The sequence below is a fragment of the Geotrypetes seraphini genome, chromosome 4 (genome assembly GCF_902459505.1).
Source record: "Geotrypetes seraphini chromosome 4, aGeoSer1.1, whole genome shotgun sequence".
In the NCBI taxonomy this organism is placed as follows: Eukaryota; Metazoa; Chordata; class Amphibia; order Gymnophiona; family Dermophiidae; genus Geotrypetes; species Geotrypetes seraphini.
In genome coordinates this window covers 317994983-318018228 of record NC_047087.1, presented here as the reverse complement: position 1 = coordinate 318018228, position 23246 = coordinate 317994983, and the positions used below count along the sequence as shown (strand labels likewise).

The 23246-nt window shown below is 43.9% G+C and overlaps 1 protein-coding gene across 1 annotated transcript in view; it reads right to left on the bottom strand.

The window, feature by feature from the left end:
• Positions 1–1050: 1050 nt before the first annotated feature.
• Positions 1051–23246, bottom strand: part of LOC117359225 — a 313075-nt gene continuing 290879 nt past the window's right edge. Inside the window, exons 20-23 of the mRNA XM_033941598.1 lie at positions 21456–21633; positions 15054–15155; positions 5294–5360; positions 1051–2387 (exon numbers count right to left, since the gene is read on the bottom strand). Coding sequence (XP_033797489.1) covers positions 2378–2387; positions 5294–5360; positions 15054–15155; positions 21456–21633 — 357 coding nt within the window. The 3' untranslated portion in view covers positions 1051–2377. The remainder of the gene's footprint in view (positions 2388–5293; positions 5361–15053; positions 15156–21455; positions 21634–23246) is intronic.

Here is a 23246-nt window from a genome sequence, read left to right as displayed (position 1 = left end):
TGTTATCATTTATATTTGGGGGAGTTTCAAAGATGTCAAGGTAGATGACTTTAAAATATACAATGTCACCTCAGTAACAACTATAGAAAAATAGATAAATATAGTGCAAAATATAGACAGCAGATATAAATTCTCAAAACTGACACATTTTGATCACTAAATTGAAAATGAAATCATTTTTCCTACCTTTGTTGTCTGGTGATTTCATGAGTCTCCTGCATGCTTCCTCTCCTCCAAACCTCATTCCATTCCCCAACCAACATCTCTCTCTGTCCCTCCATGAGTCCAACTTTTCTTCCTCTCTCATCCACCAGATCATTTTTCACCACTGCCCATTAGACCCATGCCCATTTCTCCTTCTATCACCCCTCTCTAGCACCATGCCACATCTCTCCCTCCATCACTATGTCCAACGTTCCTCCCCCTTGCATCCCCTTCAGTTTGTCCCTCTGGTACCTCTCCATCACCATATCCAACATTTCTCCCTCTCATCCTTCTATTCCCCAATCTCTACCTCACTCCTCTCTCTCTCTCCATGCCCAATTTTCCTTTCTCCTTTCCCCATGTGCACCATCTCTCACTCACACTTATGCCTAACAATTTTCCCTTTCTATTCCCTTTTCCCCTATGCCCCAAGTTAGTGTCCCCTTCCTTTCTCCATTCTGTGTCCCATATTCATGTCCCCCTTTATGTGTCGCGTTCATGCCCCCTCCCCCTTTCTGCATTCCAGCCTTTGTCCAAAAATTAAGTTGCACCGCTGGGGATCCCTGCCTGCCTGTCTGCTGGCCCGCCGCTCCACCCCTACCCCCGAAGCCGTCTCTTGTTACTTTGTCAGAGCCAGACTCGCGCCATCCTCCCCCAGCAGCAACTCTGTGCAGGGACAGCGCATGCAGCCATTTACACGCTGCACGTGGTTGGCCCACAATCCTTCCCTCTGATGTCAGAGAGAAGGTTGCAAATCAGCTACGCTTCATGCGCTGTCCCTGCACGGAGATGCTGCTGGGAGAGGATGGAGCGAGTCTGAAAATTTGGTGTGTTTTTTTCTCAAACTTATTTAAATGTTCGAGAGGTGGAAATTATTTTCATCTGTACTTTTAAAATGGCTTCATATGTAATGAATTTAGGTAATATTTTAAGCACAAATTTCTTGTTTTCAGGCTTATCAGTTTTCTGATTTTGCAAACAAGTTTATTATTACTTATATTAATAAAAGAGATCCAAATTACAAATTTTTTCAGCTTTATATATATACATATACATTAATGCACGCTAAAATTATTTTAAAAATTCCATTTACATATTGCTTATTAAGAAGGGACCTTCAAGCTTTATAGAAATTAGGACTTCACCAAGTCTAAATCCTGCACTGATGTTTCCTTCAGCTAAGCTGGATCTCCATCACTGCAATACAGAGTACAGAATGTGACATGGAACATATCACAGCATATGAGCCAGGGTACGAGTCTTTGACTGCACTACAAAACATAGGCTACGAGACAACACATGATATGGACAGTGCGGTGTGTGTCTGGCAGCACTATAGAAATAATAGTAATATTATGTGATCCAGGACCTGGACATCTGTGACTAACACAAAAGGGAACATTGCCAATGATATCAGTATCTTAAGACTGCATTACAGATCATGGAATGTGATGCCATGTAGTCCATAATTCAGCGCAAAGAACAGTATCAAAGATTGCGTTATAGACCATGAAAAGTGACCCCCATGAGATGGATATCTATGACTGTAACATGTGATTCATAACACCAGTATCTAAGATTGCATTGCAGACTGGAATGTGATGTCATATGGTCCATGAGACGGATATATATGACTGCATTATAGAGCTCAGAATGTGACCCAAGGCATGACATCACATGCTTCTACAACACAGGGTATCTGTCGTTGCTTTACAAAAATAGAATGTGACATAGTCCATGACATTACCTGATCCACAAGCTGACATGATACATAATCTAGGAGCACAGTTATAGATACAGAGTATGACAGCATTAATCGACCTTTCAGAGGACATCATCTCCACACCAACCCATCCCTTCTGCTTGTCCAAACTAAGAAAGAGGAAAATACAGATGGCTCTTGGTCTTAGAAACCCAACTTACTATAAGTGAGAGCTCTTCTAAGTGAGACAGCCAATTGGAGTTGTTGGCCTTCTCAGCTGCAATTTGGACCTCCGTCCCTAGAGGCTGTTGCAGTGTACAAACTGCCCAAGGTAAGAATTTAGCATAGACACTGTAAGGCCTTGTACCAGTCTCTAGCCTCTCCCTGTTGTGTTGAGTTGTAGCATGTGCTCTTCCATACAGTGTCTCTCCCACTTTCAGACAGCCTTGGTGGTAGGGAAGTAGGTTTCTTTCATGGCCTCCTAAATTGAAACAGAACTTATTCTCAACAAAATACACAAAAATAATTAATACAATTTATATTTTCAAGCTTGCTTAGTTACTACAAACAGTTCCACCAAAGACTTCAGTTAGAATTTATTTACATATGAAAACCAAAAGCTCTTTACCAAGGCCTTTTCCCCATTATGAGTCTATTAATGGAACTGCTTGGTAGAGTGTAATTGCAGATGAAGAATTCTGCCTGCGAATGGCATAACTTTACATAGCAAATTTCAGCAGATAAAGACCTGCCCAGTCTATCCAATCTGCCAATAGTGTTCTGTGTTTATTCCATCACTGTTTTTATCTTCCCTGCCTCCCTTGGAAGGGCATTCCAGGCATCCATCACCCTTTCTGTGAAAAAATTTTGCCTGATATTGCTGCCAAGTCTCTTACCCTGCAACCACAACTCATGCCTCTAGTTCTACCTTTAGTTGTCTTGCTCCCAGGATTACACTTAGAAACATAGAAATTGACGGCAGAAAAGGGCCATAGCCCATCGAGTCTGCCCATACCAATGACCCACTCCCTGATTCTTACTCCCCTATAGATCCCACATGAATATCCCATTTTCTCTTAAAATCTGACACGCTGTTGGCCTCAATCACCTGCTGAGGCAGCTCGTTCCAATGATCGACCACCCTTTCGGTGAAGAAGTACTTCCTAGCATCACCTTGAAATTTCCCTCCCCTGATTTTCAGCGAGTGTCCTCTGGTTACTGAGGGTCCTGTAAGACTGAAGATATCATCTTTCACCTCTATACGCCCCGTGATATACTTAAAGGTCTCAATCATGTCCCCCCTCTCTCTTCGCTCCTCCAGTGAGTACATCCGCAGTTTTTTTAACCTTTCTTCATACGTGAGATCCCTGAGCCCCAAGACCATCCTGGTAGCCATTCGCTGAACCGACTCAATTCTCAACACGTCTTTCCGGTCTCCAGAATTGAACACAATACTCGAGATGAGGTCTCACCAAGGATCTGTACAGTGGCATTATGACTTCAGGTTTTCTGCTGACAAAACCCCTACAGATGCAGCCCATCATTTGTCTTGCCTTGGACGAAGCCTTCTCTACTTGATTGGCAGCCTTCATATCATCGCTAATGATCACTCCTAAATCATGTTCCACCATGGTCCTGGACAAGGTTTCACCATTTAGTGTGTAAGTTCTGTGTGGATTTTTTTTGCCTAGGTGCATTACTTTACATTTTTTAGCATTGAAGCCTAGCTGCCAAGTTGATGACCACTGTTCCAGCTGTCGTAGGTCCTGCGTCATACAGTCAGTCACACTGCTTTTGCCTACTATGTTGCATAGTTTGGCATCATCGGCAAACTGATACTTTTCCTCTAAGCCCTTGGGTCAAATCTCCTATGAATAAATTGAATAGAATCGGCCCTAAGACGGAGCCCTGAGGAACTCCACTCATCACTGCTGACGTTTTGGAGGGGGTACCATTTACCATCACCCTTTGAAGCCTACCATCCAGCCAATCCCTTACCCATGTAGTGAATGTATCCCCTAATCCCATCGATTTTAGTTTGTTCAACAGCCTGCGGTGTGGGACGCTATCAAAAGCTTTGCTGAAGTCCAAATATATCACGTCCAGGGACTCCCCGGCATCCAGATGATTGGTCACCCAATCAAAGAAGTCAATCAGATTAGATTGGCAGGACCTTCCCCTGGTAAATCCGTGTTGGTATGGATCATGTAAATTTTCTTCGTCTAGAATTTTGTCAAGTTTCTGTTTGATCAGTGTTTCCATGAGTTTGCACACTATGGATGTAAGACTCATCGGTCTGTAATTTTCTGTCTCTGTTCTGCAGCCCTTTTTGTGGAGTGGAATTACGTTAGCTGTTTTCCAGTTTAGGGGTACTTTTCCCGTGCGCATGGAAAGGTTGAAGAGCACGGATAGTCGTTCAGCCAGAACTTCACTCAGCTCTCTGAGTACCCTGGGGTGTAGATTGTCTGGTCCCATGGCTTTGTCTACTTTGAGTCTTGAAAGTTCATGGTAGACGCTACTGGGTGTAAACTCGTAATCATGAAACAGGTCATTTTGGCTGTCTCTTATCTGTAGTTGTGGACCAGCTCCCGGTGCTTCACAGGTGAATACTGAGCAGAAGTATTCGTTTAGCAGTTCTGCCTTGGTAGTATCAGATTCTGTGTAGTTTCCATCTGATTGCCTAAGGCGTTCTATCCCATACACTGTGGAGCAAAGACAGATGGTTTCTTCACACTGCATGCAATCACCTGTGGCCCATGCCAAGAGAGAGCTCACAGTGGGTCCAGGAGGGGACCTCTATCTGGTCAGCTTTGGCTGAAACTGGCAGGCGAATTTCAGCCACCGCTTCAGTTTTGCAACACAAAAATCCCACAGACCAAATCAATGGCACATAGTCTATTGCAATATTGGGATATAAAAGTTTTATATGAATTGTGCTCATAGATTAGTTCTCTGCGGGGAAAGACCATGAAGTTACAAGAGCTAGGGGTTATCTTTAGAATTCTAATCATTGTGCAAATGTTTTCTTTCCAAATTGCTTGAATAATTCAATGCACCATAAACGCACATGTACTGTATATACACTTATAAAGGTGCAAATCAGCTGAAACTGATAAATTTGATTTAAGCCTCTATTTTCCTGAAACGGGAACTTTTGCCTAATACATGTGCAAATCTTGACACTGAAATGGTGAAGGCACATGTTGATGATCATTGTGTCCAAAGCAGCCCCTTTGCAGTTTTATATATGTAAGTTTTGCACACATATGCAATATGTGCATGTAAGTGCCAGTATTTACACATGTAAAATGTGAATCAGGTTTCTAAAATAAAGGTGTTAACAGATTCTAGGCCTGGCCAATTTGAGGAGCGCTCTAGTGAACTTACCATGTTACGTATTTGGTCAGAAGTCTGGCTCTGCACAGGGTCTTGAGTTCTGCTCCCTGTTCAGTCCCTGTGGGAAAGATTAGACAATGGATCATTCCTCTATTTTAGAAAGAAGACTAACAATTTTATCACTAGGAAGAGCATTTTACACCATCTCTTGTCTGAGGGCAATGAGCAGAGCTTCTCAAACTAGGTTGCAATCCAAAGAGTAGCCTAATAGCGCAGTGGCCTGGGAATGGGAGGAACTGGGTTCAATTCCCACTGCAGCAGCTCCTTCTGATCTTGAGAAGTCGCTTAACCCTCCATTGCCCCAGGTACAAAAACTTATTGTGAGCCCAAGTTTTATTTAAAATTTGATATACTGCTTAAAAAATTGCCTAAGTGGTGTACAATCTTGCTGCCAGAAGGAAGAAGGTGTTGATGCCCCTGTACAGGTCATTGGTAAGGCCCCACTTGGCGTATTGTGTTCAGTTTTGGAGACCGTATCTGGCGAAGGACGGAAGAAGACTTGAAGTGGTCCAGAGGAGGACGACGAAAATGATAGGAGGCTTGCGCCAGAAGACGTATGAGGAGAGACTGGAAGCCCTGAATATGTATACCCTAGAGGAAAGGAGAGACAGGGGAGATATGATTCAGACGTTCAATACTTGAAGGGTATTAACGTAGAACAAAATCTTTTCCAGAGAAAGGAAAATGGTAAAACCAGAGGACATAATTTGAGATTTAGGGGTGGTAGATTCAAAGGCAATGTTAGGAAATTCTACTTTACGGAGAGGGTGGTGGATGCCTGGAATGCGCTCCCGAGAGAGGTGGTGGAGAGTAAAACTGTGAGTTCAAAGAAGCATGGGATGAACACAGAGGATCTAGAATCAGAAAATAGTATTAAAAATTGAACTAAGGCCAGTACTAGACAGACTTGCACGGTCTGTGTCTGTATATGGCCATTTGGTGGAGGATGGGCTGGGGAGGGCTTCAATGGCTGGGAGGGTGTAGATGGGCTAGAGTAGGTTTTAACTGAGTTTTCGGCAGTAGGAACCCAAGCACAGTACCGGGTAGAGCTTTGGATTCTTGCCCAGAAATAGCTAAGAAGAAAAAATTTAAAAATTTAAATTGAATCAAGTTGGGCAGACTGGATGGACCATACGAGTCTTTATCTGCCGTCATCTACTATGTTACAATGTCAAAACAAATAAAATCAAGGGGGACCTCAATTAGACAATAACAGACGTAAGTGACGTAATGAAACAAGGGGGATGGGGGGAGTACAATTTGCGATAGGAGAGAGAGACAGTAAAGAAGGGGGATATGCTCTTCCTTCTTCCTAAAGTCTGGAGAATTACTTGTCATATGTGTCCTAAAAAAGGAAGGTCCATAGGTATTTCTTGGAGATGTGAGGGTAAGGAATTCCACAATGTAGGTGGTATCGTAAAATAGGTGTCGTAGGGAAGGAATAATTAGAAGGTGTTGGTTACTGGATCGAAGTGTTTTAGTTGGACAGTGTGGATGGAATAATAATAATAACTTTATAATAACTTTATTCTTCTATACCGCCATAGTAGTAAGACTTCTAGGCGGTTCACATTGAAGAAAGCTGGAACAATCAGCGAATTACAGAATGCAAGAAGTGAGGGTATAACTTATTACATAGGAAAAAGATAAAAGGACAGCATATTACATCGAGGTTGGGGCGGGAAAGTATAACTTGGTAAGTGGTGAGGCTTCTGTTTATGTCAAATAATACGGTTTTAATTGCTTTCCGGAATGTGCCGTAGGTCAGTCTGGCTTCGCCAATGTAGTTTCCCAGCCAGGACTGCTGTTTGCCTGTCCAGAAAGGATTTGTATTTGCAGCCTGTGATTGTTGGATATGTAAATATGTTGTGGTTTCTGGTTGGTCGTGTGGGGTTGTGTAATATGAAATGTGGTAGTAGGTAAGAAGGTGCTAGTCCCCAGATCTGCTTGAAACAAATACAGGCAAACTTGAACAGTATTCGCGCCTCCATTGGTAGCCAGTGTAACCTTTTGTAGTAGGGGCTAATGTGGTCGTTTTTCCTCAGTCCGAAGATCAAGCGAACTGTTGTGTTTTACACTATTCTTAATCTTTGTACTGTTTTCTTTGGGATGCCTAGATAAATGATATTGCAGTAGTTGAGACTTGATAGGATCAGGGACTGCACCAGTAGTCTAAAGGATGTAGCGTCAAAGTATTTTTTTATGGTCCTGAGTTTCCACAGTGTACAGAAGCATTTCTTCACCACTAAGTTCGTGTGATCAACCATGGTTAGGTGAGTGTCTAGTGTGATTCCTAGTATTTTTATGATTTTGGAGATTGGGTATTTGTAGCCATTTAATTGTAACGATGTTCTGGTAATTTTGTCCTTGAGGCTTGCCAGGAAGACTTTTGTCTTTTCTGTGTTTAGTTTCAGTTTGAAGTCAGTTGTCCATTTTTTGATTTCAGTCATTGTGTGAGAAAGGTGATCTGTAATTTCATTTGTTATGTCTTTTAAGGGGATTAAAATAGTTATATCATCTGCGTATATGTAATAGTTTAAGTTTAACTTTTTTAATAGATGGCCTAAGGATGAGATATAAATATTGAATAGTGTGGATGATAGAGGGGAACCTTGGGGAACCCCCGAGGGATTTTTCCATGGGTTTGAGTATTTCCCATCGCTGGCCACTCGATATGTTCTGTTTGTTAGAAATTCCTGGAACCATTTCTTTACTTTTCCTGAGAGGCCCATTGTGTCTAGGCATAGTAGCATTATTTCATGGTCTACTAGGTCGAACGCACTACTAAGAACTAGTTGTAAAATCAGAGCACCTTTGCTGAATAGAGTGTAGAGGTGGTTTAGGATGGAAGCTATGACTTTCTGTGCTTTATCCTTTTCTGAAACCTGATTGATGATCACTAAGAATGTTAAATTTATCTAGGTAGTTCACTAGTTCCAGGTTGACTAATCCTTCCTGTAGTTTGGTGAATAGGGGGATGCTTGCTTTAGGTCTGTAGTTGGAAGTCAGGGCCATTGAGTTTTTCTGATCTTTGGGGATAGATGTGATCAGTATGTGTCCCAATTCCTCGTTGAATGTTCCGTTAGTCCAAGTGAATAGTTCCTTTTTAAAATCAGGTGGAGCAACTTTCATGATCTTAGGGGGACATTCATCCAGTAGGCAGTTTGATTTGGTGTATTTATTGAACAGAGTTAGGAATTGATGCCAGTTTGGGAACTCAAAATGGTCCCAGAGCATGTCTGCTCTGGATTCTTGTTCGTGAGGTCCAAATTAGAGTTCAGTGTGTGTTTTGAGCGAAGGTGTTGTTGCTTTTAGGTCGGTGATTTTATTTTTAAAGAAATTGGCTAGGGTTTGAGCGGATGGGGTGCATTCGTTGTGCTTTTTCAGGATCCGAGTGGTGTCTGTTATCATTTTTACTAGTTTGAATGAGAAGTCTTGTCTATAAATCCGGGATTGTGTGTTAGTTTGGCCTTTAAAGATGAGCAGCAGGATTTTATATGTAATTCTGGAGCCAGTGGGATTTTATTAGGAGTGGGGTAACGTCGTCAATTTTTTTTGCATTATAGATTAATTTAACTACTGTGTTTTGAATAATTTGTAACCTTATTTCTTTTTGAGTTATTCCTTGATATAGGGAGTTGCAATAATCAATTTGTGAAATCACAAGGGAGTGTAGTAGAATATTGAGAGATGAGGGTTCTAGAAGACTGGTGACTGCATATAATAAATGGAAACCCCTTTGATTGTATCATGGAAAGGCAGTATATCAGATCCCATTACCCTACCCTAACCCCCTAAGATGAAGAACCCTAAAACTGGGTTCCCAGGAGAGGAAAGAAGGAATAATGTGAACATTTTGAAAGGGGATTTTTTTTTTTCTTTAGATACAGATTTTTTCACTGTTGATATTTTCTATGGATGTTGATTTGGGTGTTCCAACCTGGACTCTGATATTGCTGATAGTAAAGACACAATTTTTTTTCAACTCGCAGGAATAAAGTACAATTTTGCTATCATCAACAATGAAGACACTACATTGTCGATTTATAGATAAGTGATTTATTACAATTGATTTTGTTCTGCTAGTTGATGTGAAAAAAGGGGAACATCATGCTGCGATGATGGTTCCCTTAGTCATCAGGGGTTCGGGCACTGAACACACTATCATATTATTTTATAATTCTTGTTTGTTTTTTGCTTTTATGAATATATTTAAATACTAGTGTTTCAGCCCATTACATTAACGGGTGCTAGAATAGATTAGTCTGATCCAGTATGGTTATTCTTCTTATGTCTTACCCCCATATTCAGGCTCCTATTTTCCCTTTTACTTTCCCTATTTCCACCTTTTTTCATCACCTTCAAAATCTGTCCCCTTTCTCTGTCCTTCACCTCCATTCCTACTTTCCCCATCAACCTTCACTTATTCTTCCAGCTCCTATCTTCAGCCCCTTTCTCTCACATGCCCCCTTGAGTCTCGGTCCTTTTCTTCCACATGTCCCCTTTTGTAGCCTCCTCCCACCTCCCCAGCTCCCTTCTCTCACACATTCCCTTTTTATAGCCCCCAACCCTAACCCCCTTCTCATACCTACAGTTCTAGCCCCAGTCTCCTTATCACACCTGTCTTCCTTTTCAGCCCCTTCTCTCACAACTCATCTTTTGCAGTCCCAAGCTCCAGCCCTCTTCTCCGAACTGTCTTCTTTTAACAGCCTCTCTTTTCCCAAGAATCCCCCCTTTAAAGCCTCCTTCCCTCACATGTCCCCTTTTTTCAGCCCCAGTTTCATTTCAAGTGCACCCTCCTACCAATCCTTCAGGAAATCAATTAAAACCTATCTCTTTGATAAATTTCTTTGACTCCTTCCTACCTTGATATATCACTGAAATACCTGCTGTATCTCTGACATATTTCCGATTATACCCAACCTCTCTCGGCTCACTAATGTAACTGAAATTTGTTACCAATGGACTTGACAATATTTCTGTGACTTCGCTGTATATGTACAGTCTCTTCCTCTGTAAACCGCTCTGAGCTGCTTGTGGTATTGCGCTATACAAAATTATTATTAATGATTTGTGAACATTAGAAAGAGAACGCCTAAAGCTGCCCGTCGATTCATTTGCACTTCCAGCTCCTTCCATGTAAATTACCTGCTTCTCACGTGTGGTCCATCCTGGGTTCTTTTTGCTTATAGTATGAGGCTTTCTCTAGGAGCCATCCAGCTGAGCTACTACACCGTCAATTTGAGAGAAATCATGAAGAGGATCCTGTTATGGACACTGAGCCTTGAGATGATGGAAGCTAAGCAGAGCCAGCTCTAGGTAGGACATAGAGGACACAGTGTTTGGTTGCGACCTCACAGAGGTCAATATATGGCAAACTTAGGGCTCCTTTTACTAAATGGCACTAGAGGTTTTTAGCGTGGGCCAATGAGGTAAATGTGCTGACGATTATAGAATCCCTAGGAGAGTGGGAGCACTAAAGACCTCTAGCGCAGCTTGATAAAAGGGAGAGGGGTTATTTAAGTAATTTTTAATTCATTTATTCCGTGAGCATTATCTCAGCTGCATAACTTTAGGACAGCCTTTTGTGTGACTTGACTCGTTCACCTACATTTATCCTGACAGTGCTGAATACGGTCACTTAGACTGCAAGCCTACTAGGGACATAGAAACCTGATGGCAGATAAAGGCCAAATGGCCCATCCAGAATGCCCATCCACAGTAACCATTATCTCTTCCTCTCTCTAAGAGATCCCATGTGCCTATCCCAGGCTTTCTTGACCAGACACAGAGAAAGTGCCTGCATTGAACACATGTAAATCACTTTGGTTGTAACACAGAAAGACAGTATGTCAACGGGGGAGAGTGTGGCACAGTGGTTAAAGCTACAGCTACAGCCTCAGCACCCTGAGGTTGTGGGTTCAAACCCACGTTGCTCCATGTGACCCTGGGCAAGTCACTTAATCCTCCCGTTGCCCCAGAGACATGAGATAGATTGTGAGCCCACCGGGACAGACAGGGAAAAATGCTTGCGCACCTGAATAAATTCATGTCAATCGTTCTGAGCTCTCCTGGGAGAAGGGGATAGAAAATTGAACAAATAAATCAAATCTCATTTCCCATACCCGTTACCCTTAAAGCTATGTCCTGAGAATTCCCCCAGTCCCAGCTACATAGAATTTGCTTGCTTGTGGGGAGTGAAGGACAAGGAGGACAGTTTCATCATCAAAAATTTGTCCAACCATAGAAAAATATTGAATACTAGTCTTTAAGCCTGTTACATTAATGGGTGCTAGAATAGATGTGTGTGTTTGTCTTTCTTTCTTTCTCTTTCCTCGGCTGCTCACCACCACCCTTTCCCTACTCCCTCTGTCCAGCAGTAGCCCTTCTCCCTTCATTTTACCTTTTACCCGGTTTTCGTGGATGTCTGCAGTGGTTTCGGGATCGCATCATCGTCGAAAAAAGGCAATGTTTAAACTGCCGCAGGCTCCTGATGGAGAAACTGTCGCAAGCTCTACTGCACATGCGGAAACCACAGAACAAAATAGTTACACTCTCCTTCTTCTGCCTCACCCGCTGCAAGCTGCCCCAAGCGCCTCACATCGAATTCGGCACGGAGGCATACATCATGGCAGCAGGGATCATGGCCTCCTAGGTGCGCATGCGCGCTTAGGGTTTTATTATAGAGGTTGGAACCCCCCCTCCCCACATGATCTTCTGGCTTGCCTCTATGCTTTGAAATGGATTACCGTGTGAAATCCATACTGAACTTACCTATACGTTTAGGGGCCATGTTGCAGATATACCAGCCATGGCCGCGGGCATTCGCACCCTAAACGAAACCTGCACCCAACATCCCCACTCCATTGACCAGGCAGCCTCCACATGGCACTCCAACATCCAATCCCTCTATAATAGCCTTGCCCAGACAAAAACAACCCAAATAATCACCAACAAAAGCACCTCCCTCCGATCCATAAAACGATCACTGAGGAAAGCAGAAAGGATCTGGATCAAACACCCGAGCTCAGAAACCAAAGCCCATTGGAATAACCTATCCATCACCTACAAAGCTGCCATCCTAGAAGCGAAAAAGACCTACTACTCTCGCCTCCTACAACTAGCCCCTTCTAGATCCAAACAACTGTTCACCCTCACAAACCAACTCTTCACCAGCGCCCAAAGAAAAAGTCACAACAACCAAACAGAACTTGATAGTGAGACTCTCTCGGACTTCTTCCAGTCCAAAGTACAAACCATCCGAGATAATCTTGACACCAACATCAAAACCACTCCTATTCAGCCCCAACCGATCCCAAATACCCCATCCTCCGTCGCTCTCTCCCAATTTCATATGGCCACTCATACCGAGGTCCTCGAAACCCTGAGAGAACTCAAACCCTCCAACACCATCCTCGATCCCTGCCCATCCAGCCTCCTGCTGTCCACAGAAGACGCCATGGCAGAATCCATCCTCCCCATCATTAACACATCTCTAACCATTGGGACTGTGCCCCTCAGCTGGAAGTCAGCTATTATCAAGCCCACTCTCAAAAAACCCACCCTTGATCCTAACGAACCCGGCAACTATCGCCCAGTCTCCAACCTACCATTTGTCTCCAAACTCCTTGAACGAATTGTGCTTCACCGACTACACCCTTTCATTGAAGAACAAGCTGCTCTATCCCCTGCCCAGTCCGGCTTCCGAAAAGGCCACAGCACAGAGTCAGTACTCCTTGATATCATTGATGACAGCTGGGCAATATTCGACAAAGGCAGTGATGCCCTACTAGTCCTACTTGACCTCAGCGCTGCCTTTGACACAGTCGACTACCACCTCCTCACATCCAGACTCTATGACCTCGGAATCAAGGACACATCCCTCCAATGGATCACCTCCTTCCTCCATCAAAGGACCCAAACTGTCCTACTAGGGACACATAAATCTCACCCCAAGCCTATCAAATATGGTGTTCCTCAAGGCGCCCTTCTATCCCCCCTCCTATTCAACCTCTACATCAGGCCTGTCATTGATATAGCACAGAAATATAGCATTAAAATCCACTCTTATGCAGATGACATCCAGCTGCTCCTCCCACTAGGCGAGAACCGATCGTCCCAAATTGCTAACCTACAACAATGCCTATCTGACATGAAAGCTTGGATGTCAAACAACAAACTGCAACTTAACGCCTCTAAAACCGAAATCTTATGGATCAGGAAAAAAAGCACCAAATACACACGTCCCACACTAGCATGGGACTCCACTCTACTAAAGGCAACAGATCAGGTGTGCAGCCTAGGAGTAACCTTAGACGGACACCTATCCCTATCTGCCCACATATCCCAAGTAATCTCCACCTCCTTCTACTACCTCCGCCAACTGAAAAGGATCAAACCCTACATCTCCACACCTGACCTCGCCCAACTCCTTTACGCATATGTCCTCTCCAGAATGGATTACTGTAACTCCCTATTTAATGGCCTAACCAAAAATAATCTCAAACGCCTACAAAGGGTCCAAAATACAGCTATCCGCCTCCTACACAACCTCAACTACCATGATCCTGTCTCCCCGGCACTCCGCGCTGAACACTGGCTCCCAATTAGCCAGCGCTGTGCTTTCAAGGCCCTAACAATAGCCCACAAAAGAATTTATACCACCACCCCCTCCTACATACAATCCAAGCTTCCCATCTACACACCCACCCGCACCCTCCGCTCAAAATTGGAAATACGCCTACGCATTCCCCCTGGAAGGTCCCTCCTCTCAGAAACTGCCCGCAAACGATCCTACAGCCACTTCATTCCACATCTCTGGAACCAACTTCCCCCTCAACTCAGACAACAGAACTCATTATTGACATTCCGTAAAATGGTAAAGACCCTCCTCTTCAACTAAAAGTCACCCTCAGTCCACACACCCCTTAACCCCCCCTCTCTCTTCCCTCCCCTGTCCAACTTCTCCCTAAATTTCAGTACAGTCCTCTCTTAGTCTGTACTCTGATAAATTGTACCGAAACTCAACTAACTTGTACTAAACTAAACTACTCATACCAAACTAAACGACTGATAAGGATTCCTGAGGGATAAGGGGATCGTGGGATACTGAGAAAGCTAACCAGAAAATAAATGCAGAAACCCAACCAGGTCGTACAGGCAAGACCGGAGGGCTAGGACTTTGATAGGAAGATAGGACTCAATTAGGAAACCAAGGAGGCATGGGGGCCCCTTCTGGTGATTTAGACAGGTCGTGAACTGTTTGGGCCGCTGCGGGAGCGGACTGCTGGGCAGGATGGACCTATGGTCTGACCCGGCGGAGGCACTACTTATGTTCTTATGATACTAAACTAAACTACATATACTTAAACTCTACTCTTAATTACTGTATACTCCCTGTATTTAACTACTTCGCAGTCCTGTATGTCCAAACATTTAACCTATAGAACATCTTATTTGTCTAATTACTCTCCATTGTGTATGTTTATCTGTAGACCGTTCTGAGCTACTGGGAGAACGGGATAAAAATCTAAATAAATACCTCTTTAGGTGGGTATTTGAGCCATAGATAACAGTGTGCTGGGCTCTAATATGTCCTGGATAACTATTTTAGAATATGAGTCGGAATGAATGTGACTCTAATCTGAATGATTAGGTCTTTCCTATCATTTAAAAAGAGTTCTTTTCTGCTCTGGTCTGCTAAATATGAGTGATTTATCAATTTAAGAAAACAGAGTGGTATTTCCCTTACCTTGGCTCTGTGTTTCCGCAGCCTTCACCTTCTCAAACCTCTGTTGAAGATATTCCTTTTGCACACGTACCAGCTGCCTTTCTACCAGAAATGAGGCCACCTCTTGCACATTATGTTTAAGGGAAATAAAGCCTTATAACATGTTTTGACATATTAGGCCTTAAAATGTTAACGAATTTAAAGCAGTAATACATATGGAGAAAATCAGGTGATCACCAAGGACAGGCAGGGAAAATGCTTGAAGTACCTATATGTAAACCGCTTTGATTATTATGATTGTAAAACTACAAAAAGGCGGTATACAAGTCCCAATCCCTTTCCCTTAAAAATGGAGGGAAGCCTACACACAATATAACTCTCACATAAAAGAGCGCAAACATTACTCAGAATTGCACACAGTACTCCAGATGAGGTCTCACCATGGCCCTGTACAACGGCATTATGACTTCAGGCTTTCGGCTGACGAAACTTCTATTGATACAACCCAATATCTGCCTTGCCTTAGATGAAGCCTTCTCCACTTGATTGGCAGTTTTCATGTCTGCACTGATGATTACTCCTAAATCTCGTTCTGCTGAAGTCCTAGTTAAAGTTTCTCCGTTCAAGAAGTACGTCCTGCATGGATTTCCGCTTCCGAGGTGCATGACCTTACATTTCTTAGCATTGAAGCCTAGCTGCCAGGTTGAGGACCAACTTTCCAATGTAAGCAGGTCCTGCGCCATATAATTCTGTAAACTGCATTCACTTACTATATTACATAGTTTGGCGTCATCGGCGAATAGGGTTATTTTACCTTGAAGCCCTTGAGTCAGATCCCCTATGAATATGTTGAAAAGGAGTAGACCCAGGACCGAGCCCTGCGGCACTCCACTGGTCACCTCCGATGTTTTAGAGAGGGTACCATTAACCACCATCCTCTGAAGTCTGCCACTCAGCCAATCATTGACCCATGCAGTTAGTGTCTCTCCTAACCCCATCGATTCCATCTTGCTTAGCAGCCTGCGGTGTGGGACACTGTCAAAAGCTTTCCTGAAGTCCAGGTACACGACGTCCAAAGACTCTCCCAAGTCCAACTTTCTTGTTACCCAGTCAAAGAAGCTGATGAGATTGGATTGGCAGGACCTACCCTTGGTGAATCCATGCTGACTGGGATCCCGAAGATTCCCTTCATTCAAGATCGTGTCCAATATGCTTTTAATTAGTGTTTCCATGAGTTTGCACATTATTGATGTGAGACTCACCGGTCTATAATTAGCAGCCTCTGCCCTGCAACCCTTTTTATGCAGAGGAACGACATTAGCTAATTTCCAGTTCAGGGGAACTTTCCCCTTACTTAGGGAGAGATTGAATAGCTCAGCCAACAGTTTCGCCAGGACATCGCTCAATTCTCTGAGCACTCTTGGGTGCAAATTGGTCCCATGGCTTTGTTCACCTTGAGTCTTGCCAGTTCACTGTAAACTTCACCTGGTGTGAACTCAAAATTCTGAAACGGGTCTTCTGTGCTTTGTGTTGCCTTCAACTGCGGACCGTGTCCCGGTGCCTTACAGGTGAAGACTGAGCAGAAGTATTCATTCAGTAGTTCGGCTTTATCGGAATCTGCTTCCACGTAACTTCTGTCCGGTCTTCTAAGGCGTACTATCCCGCCTGTTTTTCTTTTTCTGTCACTAATATACCTGAAGAAGGATTTGTCCCCCTTTTTAATGTTTTTTGCCAGAATTTCTTCCACTCGAAGTTTTGCCTCCCTAACTGCCATTTTGACCTCCCCCGACTTACCTAGTTTAAATCCCTGTGAAGCAGGCGGGCTTCACAGGGCTTTAAACTAGGTAAGTCAGGGAGGGTACCCATTTACATATTAGTGCAGAAAGGAATTATCCTGATGAGGTGAGTTGAAACTCCGCTTCCATGTCTAAGGTAAGTACCCACATTGCAAACAGTTCTTTAGGAGTCACACCGACTTGGGTAGGATACGCCTCACAGGGATAGGTGACAAAGTTCAGTTGTGAATTAGGAATTGGTTATCAGATAGAAAACAGAGGGTAGGGTTAAATGGTCATTTTTCTTAATGGAGAAGAGTAAACAGTGGAGTGCCGCAGAGGTCTGTACTGGGACCGGTGCTATTTAACTTATTTATAAATGATCTGGAAATTGGAACGACGAGTGCAGACGACACTAAACTGTTCAAAGTTGTTAAAATGCTTGCGAACTGTGAAAAACTTCAGGAAGACCTTAGGAAATTGGAAGACTGGGCTTCCAAAAGGCAAATGCAAAGTGATGTACATTTGGAAGAATAATCCAAATCATAGCTACTGGATGCTAGGGTCCACCTTGGGGGTAAGTGCTCAAGAAAAAGATCTGGGTATCATCGTGGACAATATGCTGAATCCTTCTGCCCAATGTGCGGCAGTGGCCAAGAAAGCAAACAAGATGCTAGGAATTATTAGAAAAGAGATGGTAAATAAGACTAAGATGTTATAATGCCTCTGTATCGCTCAATGGTGCAACCTCACCTTGAGTATTGCATTCAGTTCTCAAAAAAGATATAGCGGCACTAGAAAAGGTTCAAAGAAGAGCGACCAAGATGATAAAAGGGATGGAACTCCTCTCGTATGAGGAAACACTAAAGAGGTTAGGGCTCTTCAGCTTGGAGAAGAGATGGCTGAGGGGAGATATGATTGAAGTCTACAAAATCCTGAGTGGAGTAGAACGGGTACAAGTGGATCGATTTTTCACTCCATCAAAAATTACAAAGACTAGGGGACACTCAAAGAAGTTACAGAGTGATACTTTTAAAACCAATAGGAGGAAATATTTTTTTCACTCAGGGAATAGTTAAGCTCTGGAATGTGTTGCCAGAGGAAATGGTATGAGCGGTTAATGTAGCTCGTTTTAAATAGTGTTTGGCCAAGTTCTTGGAGGAAAAGTTCATAAACTGCTGTGGAGATAGACATGGGAGAAGCCACTGCTTGCATGGAATGCCACAAATATTTGGGTTTTTTACCAAGTACTTGTGACTTGGATTGACCTCAGTGAAGACAGGATACGGGGCTAGATGGACCATTGGTCTGACCCAATAAGGCTATTCTTATGTTCTTACTTTGCATCTGCCTAAGTCTTGGTCTTCACTCCTAGGCCTCAAGGGCTGCCAATGAGTTAGGTTTCCATTCTATCCTTAATGAATATGCACAAGAGAGATTTAGGAGGCATGCAAATCTCCTTGAAAACCTGACTCATTGGCAGCCTTTAAGAACAGGGAATGAAATCCCAGTAATGTCATCTCAGCCTCTCCTCCCTCTGGATGATTGTGCCAGATCCCTGGAAAGCTTTTCAGTTGGACAAAGGTGCTATACAAATCTAGTCTGATTAGTTTGTCAGTTCTGTCATCATAAATTCTTGTACTCAGAGTCCTGAACAGAAAACATGCAATAAATACAGGAGAAGGTGTTAACTCAGATGATAAACAGCTCTCTCTCTCTCTGTCTCTTTCTTTACTACTAAAAGGAAAATATATGGTTGGGAAAAGCAAATACTTCTAGTCACAATATCCAAGCTAGAAAAGTTTGATCATATCAGAAAATATGTGTGAAACTGATCCTGACCCAACCAGAAGCTCTGTCTACGTGAAAACTGCGAATCCTGCCCTTCTGAAGAACCAATCAGGGATCCAGAAATCCCAGTAAAGAAAGAAACGATTAAACACTCCAATAATAATCCAGGAAATCAAATAATGTTTCCAGAATCTTAACCAAAATATTCAAATATGGCAATATGCACACCCAGGACACACTAGCAAAACTATTGAACTGTGGCTGCTTTCCTAAGATGTGGTCAGATGGCTTTCTCCTTAGTTGTGGCCCTCTCTCATGGAGGTTGCCTTTTCTTGCCTACCTCTTGCCCAGGTGCTACTCTCCCCTTCTATCTCAGTCTCGTTTTCTTCAAGGTTCAATCCATTTGCCCCATTCACTCCAGGTAAGTCCTTCCCTTCCTTTCCCACTGACTTTCTTCAACCACCTTCCCCATCACTCATTCTAAGGGACTTTCACATCCATGCCAATGACCCTTTGACTCAGGAACCTCCTCAATAGAGACTCTGCCAGTCCTATTCACCAGCATGGCCACTGCTTCAACCTGTCCTTTCTAGGGTTCTGGAAAGAAAATTCTCATTTCATATAATTTTTTATTTCATTTTAGAGGCTGTGATGGAATAGACAGGATAGAAAGGAGGGAGGGTGGGATTATATGTTAAAGATAATACTTAAGTGACAGAAAGGCAGGACATACAGGGTGAGGAAACGTCTTGGGTTAATAGCCAAGACATTTCTTTAGATATGTTAGTGATAGGAGGAAGTGAGAAAGTGGCATTGTGAGACTCAAGGGGGAGGATCATGTAGAAGAAATATTACTGTTTTGTGTTCACAAATAAGGTGCTGGGAGACAAGCACAAATAGGACTGAAGCTCTGCTAGATCCTGAACGGCTTTCAGAGAACTGTGTTTGGGAGGAGCTAGCTAGACTGAAGGTGGACAAAGCGATGGGGCCGGATGGTCTACATCTGAGGGTACGGAAGGAACTTAGGGAAGTTGTGACTGACCTTTTCAATGCTTCTCTAGAATCAGGACTGGGGAAGGGTAGGGAAACCGCCTGACTTCTGTGGTAAGTAAATGAATGGAAATGCATTTATAACAGAGAATAGTGACTGGAATCCAGTGGATTACAGGACCCAAGGCAATATGGATTCACTAGAGTTAGGTCTTGTCAGACAAATCTGATTAATTTCTTTCATTAGGTGACCAGAGAATTGGATAGAGGGAGAGCGCCAGATGTGGTCTATTTAGATTTTAGCAAAGCCTTTGACATGGTCCTGCATAGACAGCTAATTTGGGCTGCAAAAACCCAAAGGAACAGTACAGTTTAGGGCAGTGGTTCCCAACCCTGTCCTGGAGGACCACCAGGCCACTCGGGTTTTCAGGCTAGCCCTAATGAATATGCATGGAGCAGATTTGCATGCCTGTCACTTCCATTATATGCAAATCTCTCTCATGCATATTCATTAGGACTAGCCTGAAATTCCGAATGGCCTAGTGGTCCTCCAGGACAGGGTTGGGAACCACTGGTTTAGGGGATGAAGAACTTATGTGCACAACAGAAGAGCGAAGACTCCCAAAAAGAGGGGATTCAGGCAGAATGGGGCCGGGAGGAGCTGGGCGGTCCATGGGTCTGGATTTTCATTCTGGAAAATCTGGTATCCCTATTTCAGGTAGAAGACCAATTTTCCAGCAACAGATGGTTCAGCACCTCCTTTAGACCAATGTCAAGCAGCATCTGTAACCTGCTGCACATGCCGGCCTTGACTCTCTCTCTCTCTCTCACGTGACTTCCTAGTCCCGTGACCAGGAAGAGAGATTAGAGGGACAGCCAAGGGCGGCGCAAGCAGCTGGTTGCACATGCTGCTCACTGCCGGCTAAAATTTAAAGAGGAGGGAGTGGAGGAGAGAACATAAGAGTTGCTGCTGAGTCAGACCAGTGGTCACACGGCGGCCCTTAGGTCAAAGACCAGTGCCCTGATTGAGTCTAGCCTTACCTGTGTATGTTCTGGTGCTGGGGTTAGAGCGTGTCCTGAAGTGGATCACCATTGGTTCAGCAAAGCTGGAACCGGGGGTGCCAGAAAATCGGTGCTTTACCTGAATAACCAAAGTATTGCTAATGGACTTCAACTTGCTATTTCCAATGTCTTGATCTTCACCCGTCTTTTACCAGACCGCAGAAGTCTGTCTGGCACCGGCCATACTTCCCAACTTCTCTTGCCCACCATAACATTTTGCTTCCATCCTCTTTCGATTTGTGACTCTCTTTGGGAAAAGGTGACAAAAGTCACCAGAAACAAAACCCCCAAAATTCTGTTAGAGCAAACACATTCCAAACACCTTATCCTTTTATATGAAAAAATGGGAAAAGTTCCAGGCGTTCAAACATGCACCTTTTTAAAACTGCCATGCTCCACATTTTGGATCTATTCCTTCAGTCACCTTTTGCCAGAGATGGTCACATCTATCATTTTGGAATTTTCTCCCCATTTTGGAGTCCGCCACATCTACCGGAAGCGCGTTCCAGGCATCCAGTACTGTGAAAACGTTTGCCTGATGTTGCTTCAATTCATGTCTTCTACCGTAGTTCTACCACCTACAAGTACTTAAAAGCCTACGTAGGAAAAGCAGTGTTAGAGAGAGAAAACCAGGGAAAACAAGAGCGAGGAGGAAGGGAACCCAATGACCTCTTGCCCCAAGGTTATAAGTTCTTGGGGCAGTTACTCATTGTACCAGGCGGTGGAAATGGCAATACAGAACCAAATGAAGCTGACGAACCTCATCAGAGTCGCACGTAATTGCAAATCAAAGTGAAGCGGATACGAGCTGCACGTGTGATGGGAAGGAGGTCCGTTCCCAGGGAGGTGGCAGACTGCTGAATCAGGAGCTCACACAGGTGTGTACTGGCCATCGGCACCAGGTCTTCCACAGCGACCAACAGCTCCCCAGCAGACAGGTAGCCTGGCTTAGTTCTTGAGTGGGGAATCAGCCGGTCTTCACACTACATCGAGACACAGTGAATTTGGAGTTAAGCATGACACATTAGCAAAGGACGTTCAGTAAGAGAATGCAGCACAGAAAAGATACTCCCCTAACTGGCCAGAACCAGCACCTAACTCTGAATATTCAGCATTAGATAACCGGTTATCTCCACTGAATATTCACAGCGCCAACACGTTAATGGGCTACATTAAAGAATGACAAGGGGACAAATTTTTCCCCCATTTTCCCGTCCCGTCCCAGTGAGCTCTTTTCTTGTCCCTCCCCCAATCCTGCCAGCTCCATCCTCATCTGCACAAGCCTTAAAATCACAAGTGCTCGAGGCTTGTGCAGTTAAGGCAGGGCTTATACGAATGGGGCAGAGACAGGGACAGCGACAAAACTTGCGGGGACGGGACGGGGAATTTGAGTTCCTGCAGGGACGGGAACAAATTAGTCCCTGTCTCATTCTCTAGGCCACAGGTGTCAAAGTCGGTCCTCGAGGGCCGGAATCCAGTCGGGTTTTCAGGATTTCCCCAATGAATCTGCATGAGATCTATGTGTATGCACTGCTTTCAATGCATATTCATTGGGGAAATCCTGAAAACCCGACTGGATTACGGCCCTCGAGGAGGGACTTTGACACCCCTGCTCTAGGCTATATCACACGAGAAAAGAGCAACATTTAGCGTTCACCAACTAAGTTTAGCAGACATTTCAGGTCACATTAATAACAGTCCTGTCTTTGCCTTCTATTAATTAGCCAGCGTTGAATATTCGCTCAGCCAGTTAAGTTAGTGCCAGACAAAAAACACCAACCCACCAGTCACTGGAAACGGACCAGGACTGAATGTTCAGGGTCAGCCTCAATCATGGCTCTTAAGCGGGCTGCCTCCCACCAGCTGAATACTGGCCCACTGGCTATAAATCAGGACCAACAGTCACCCATGGTGGTCAGTGGTTTTTAAGCCATGGGCCCAGTTGAGCCTATATATTCAATGCCAGGCCATGTTCACGCTCCAATATTCAATATCTGAGTCAGTGTGGTAACCCGGAAGTTAACTGCTCAACAGCCAATATTCAGACTGGTGCCACTTGACAGATAAAATTACGACAGACTTCATGGCTTAGTTAACTGGTTAGCAGACTGAGTATTGCCACTAACCAGCTCAAGTTCAACCCTATGGACTGCCCTGGCACTAACCGGACAGTGTCATGTTCGGTGGCATTAACCAGTTAAATACTGCTCAGCAAGGTTTAAGCAGGAAGGAGTCTCTCCCACCCACTTAAACCACACTGAATATCGAATCTACAGTTTTTTTTGAGATGGCTTTGAAATCTTGACCACTTTTCTACATTTGTGTCTGTGGTGTCATTGCTCAGGAAATGGTACGTCTGTGCTGAGCAGATTTTAATAAGGTCTATAGGGCAGGGACACTGGCCATCTAGAAAGGTGCATGTGAAACTGCTCTGTGAGTTCCTGATGCTGCAAAGCTCAGGATGTATTCTTCCCCGAGCAGTGTCTAATGGTCTCACTTTTGGACTTGACGAAGAAAGAGGGTGGCTATTTGAACAAGAGGTACTTTTAGGACAATTTGAGCACTGCAGTGGGCAAATCCAGGCCCGGATTAGTCT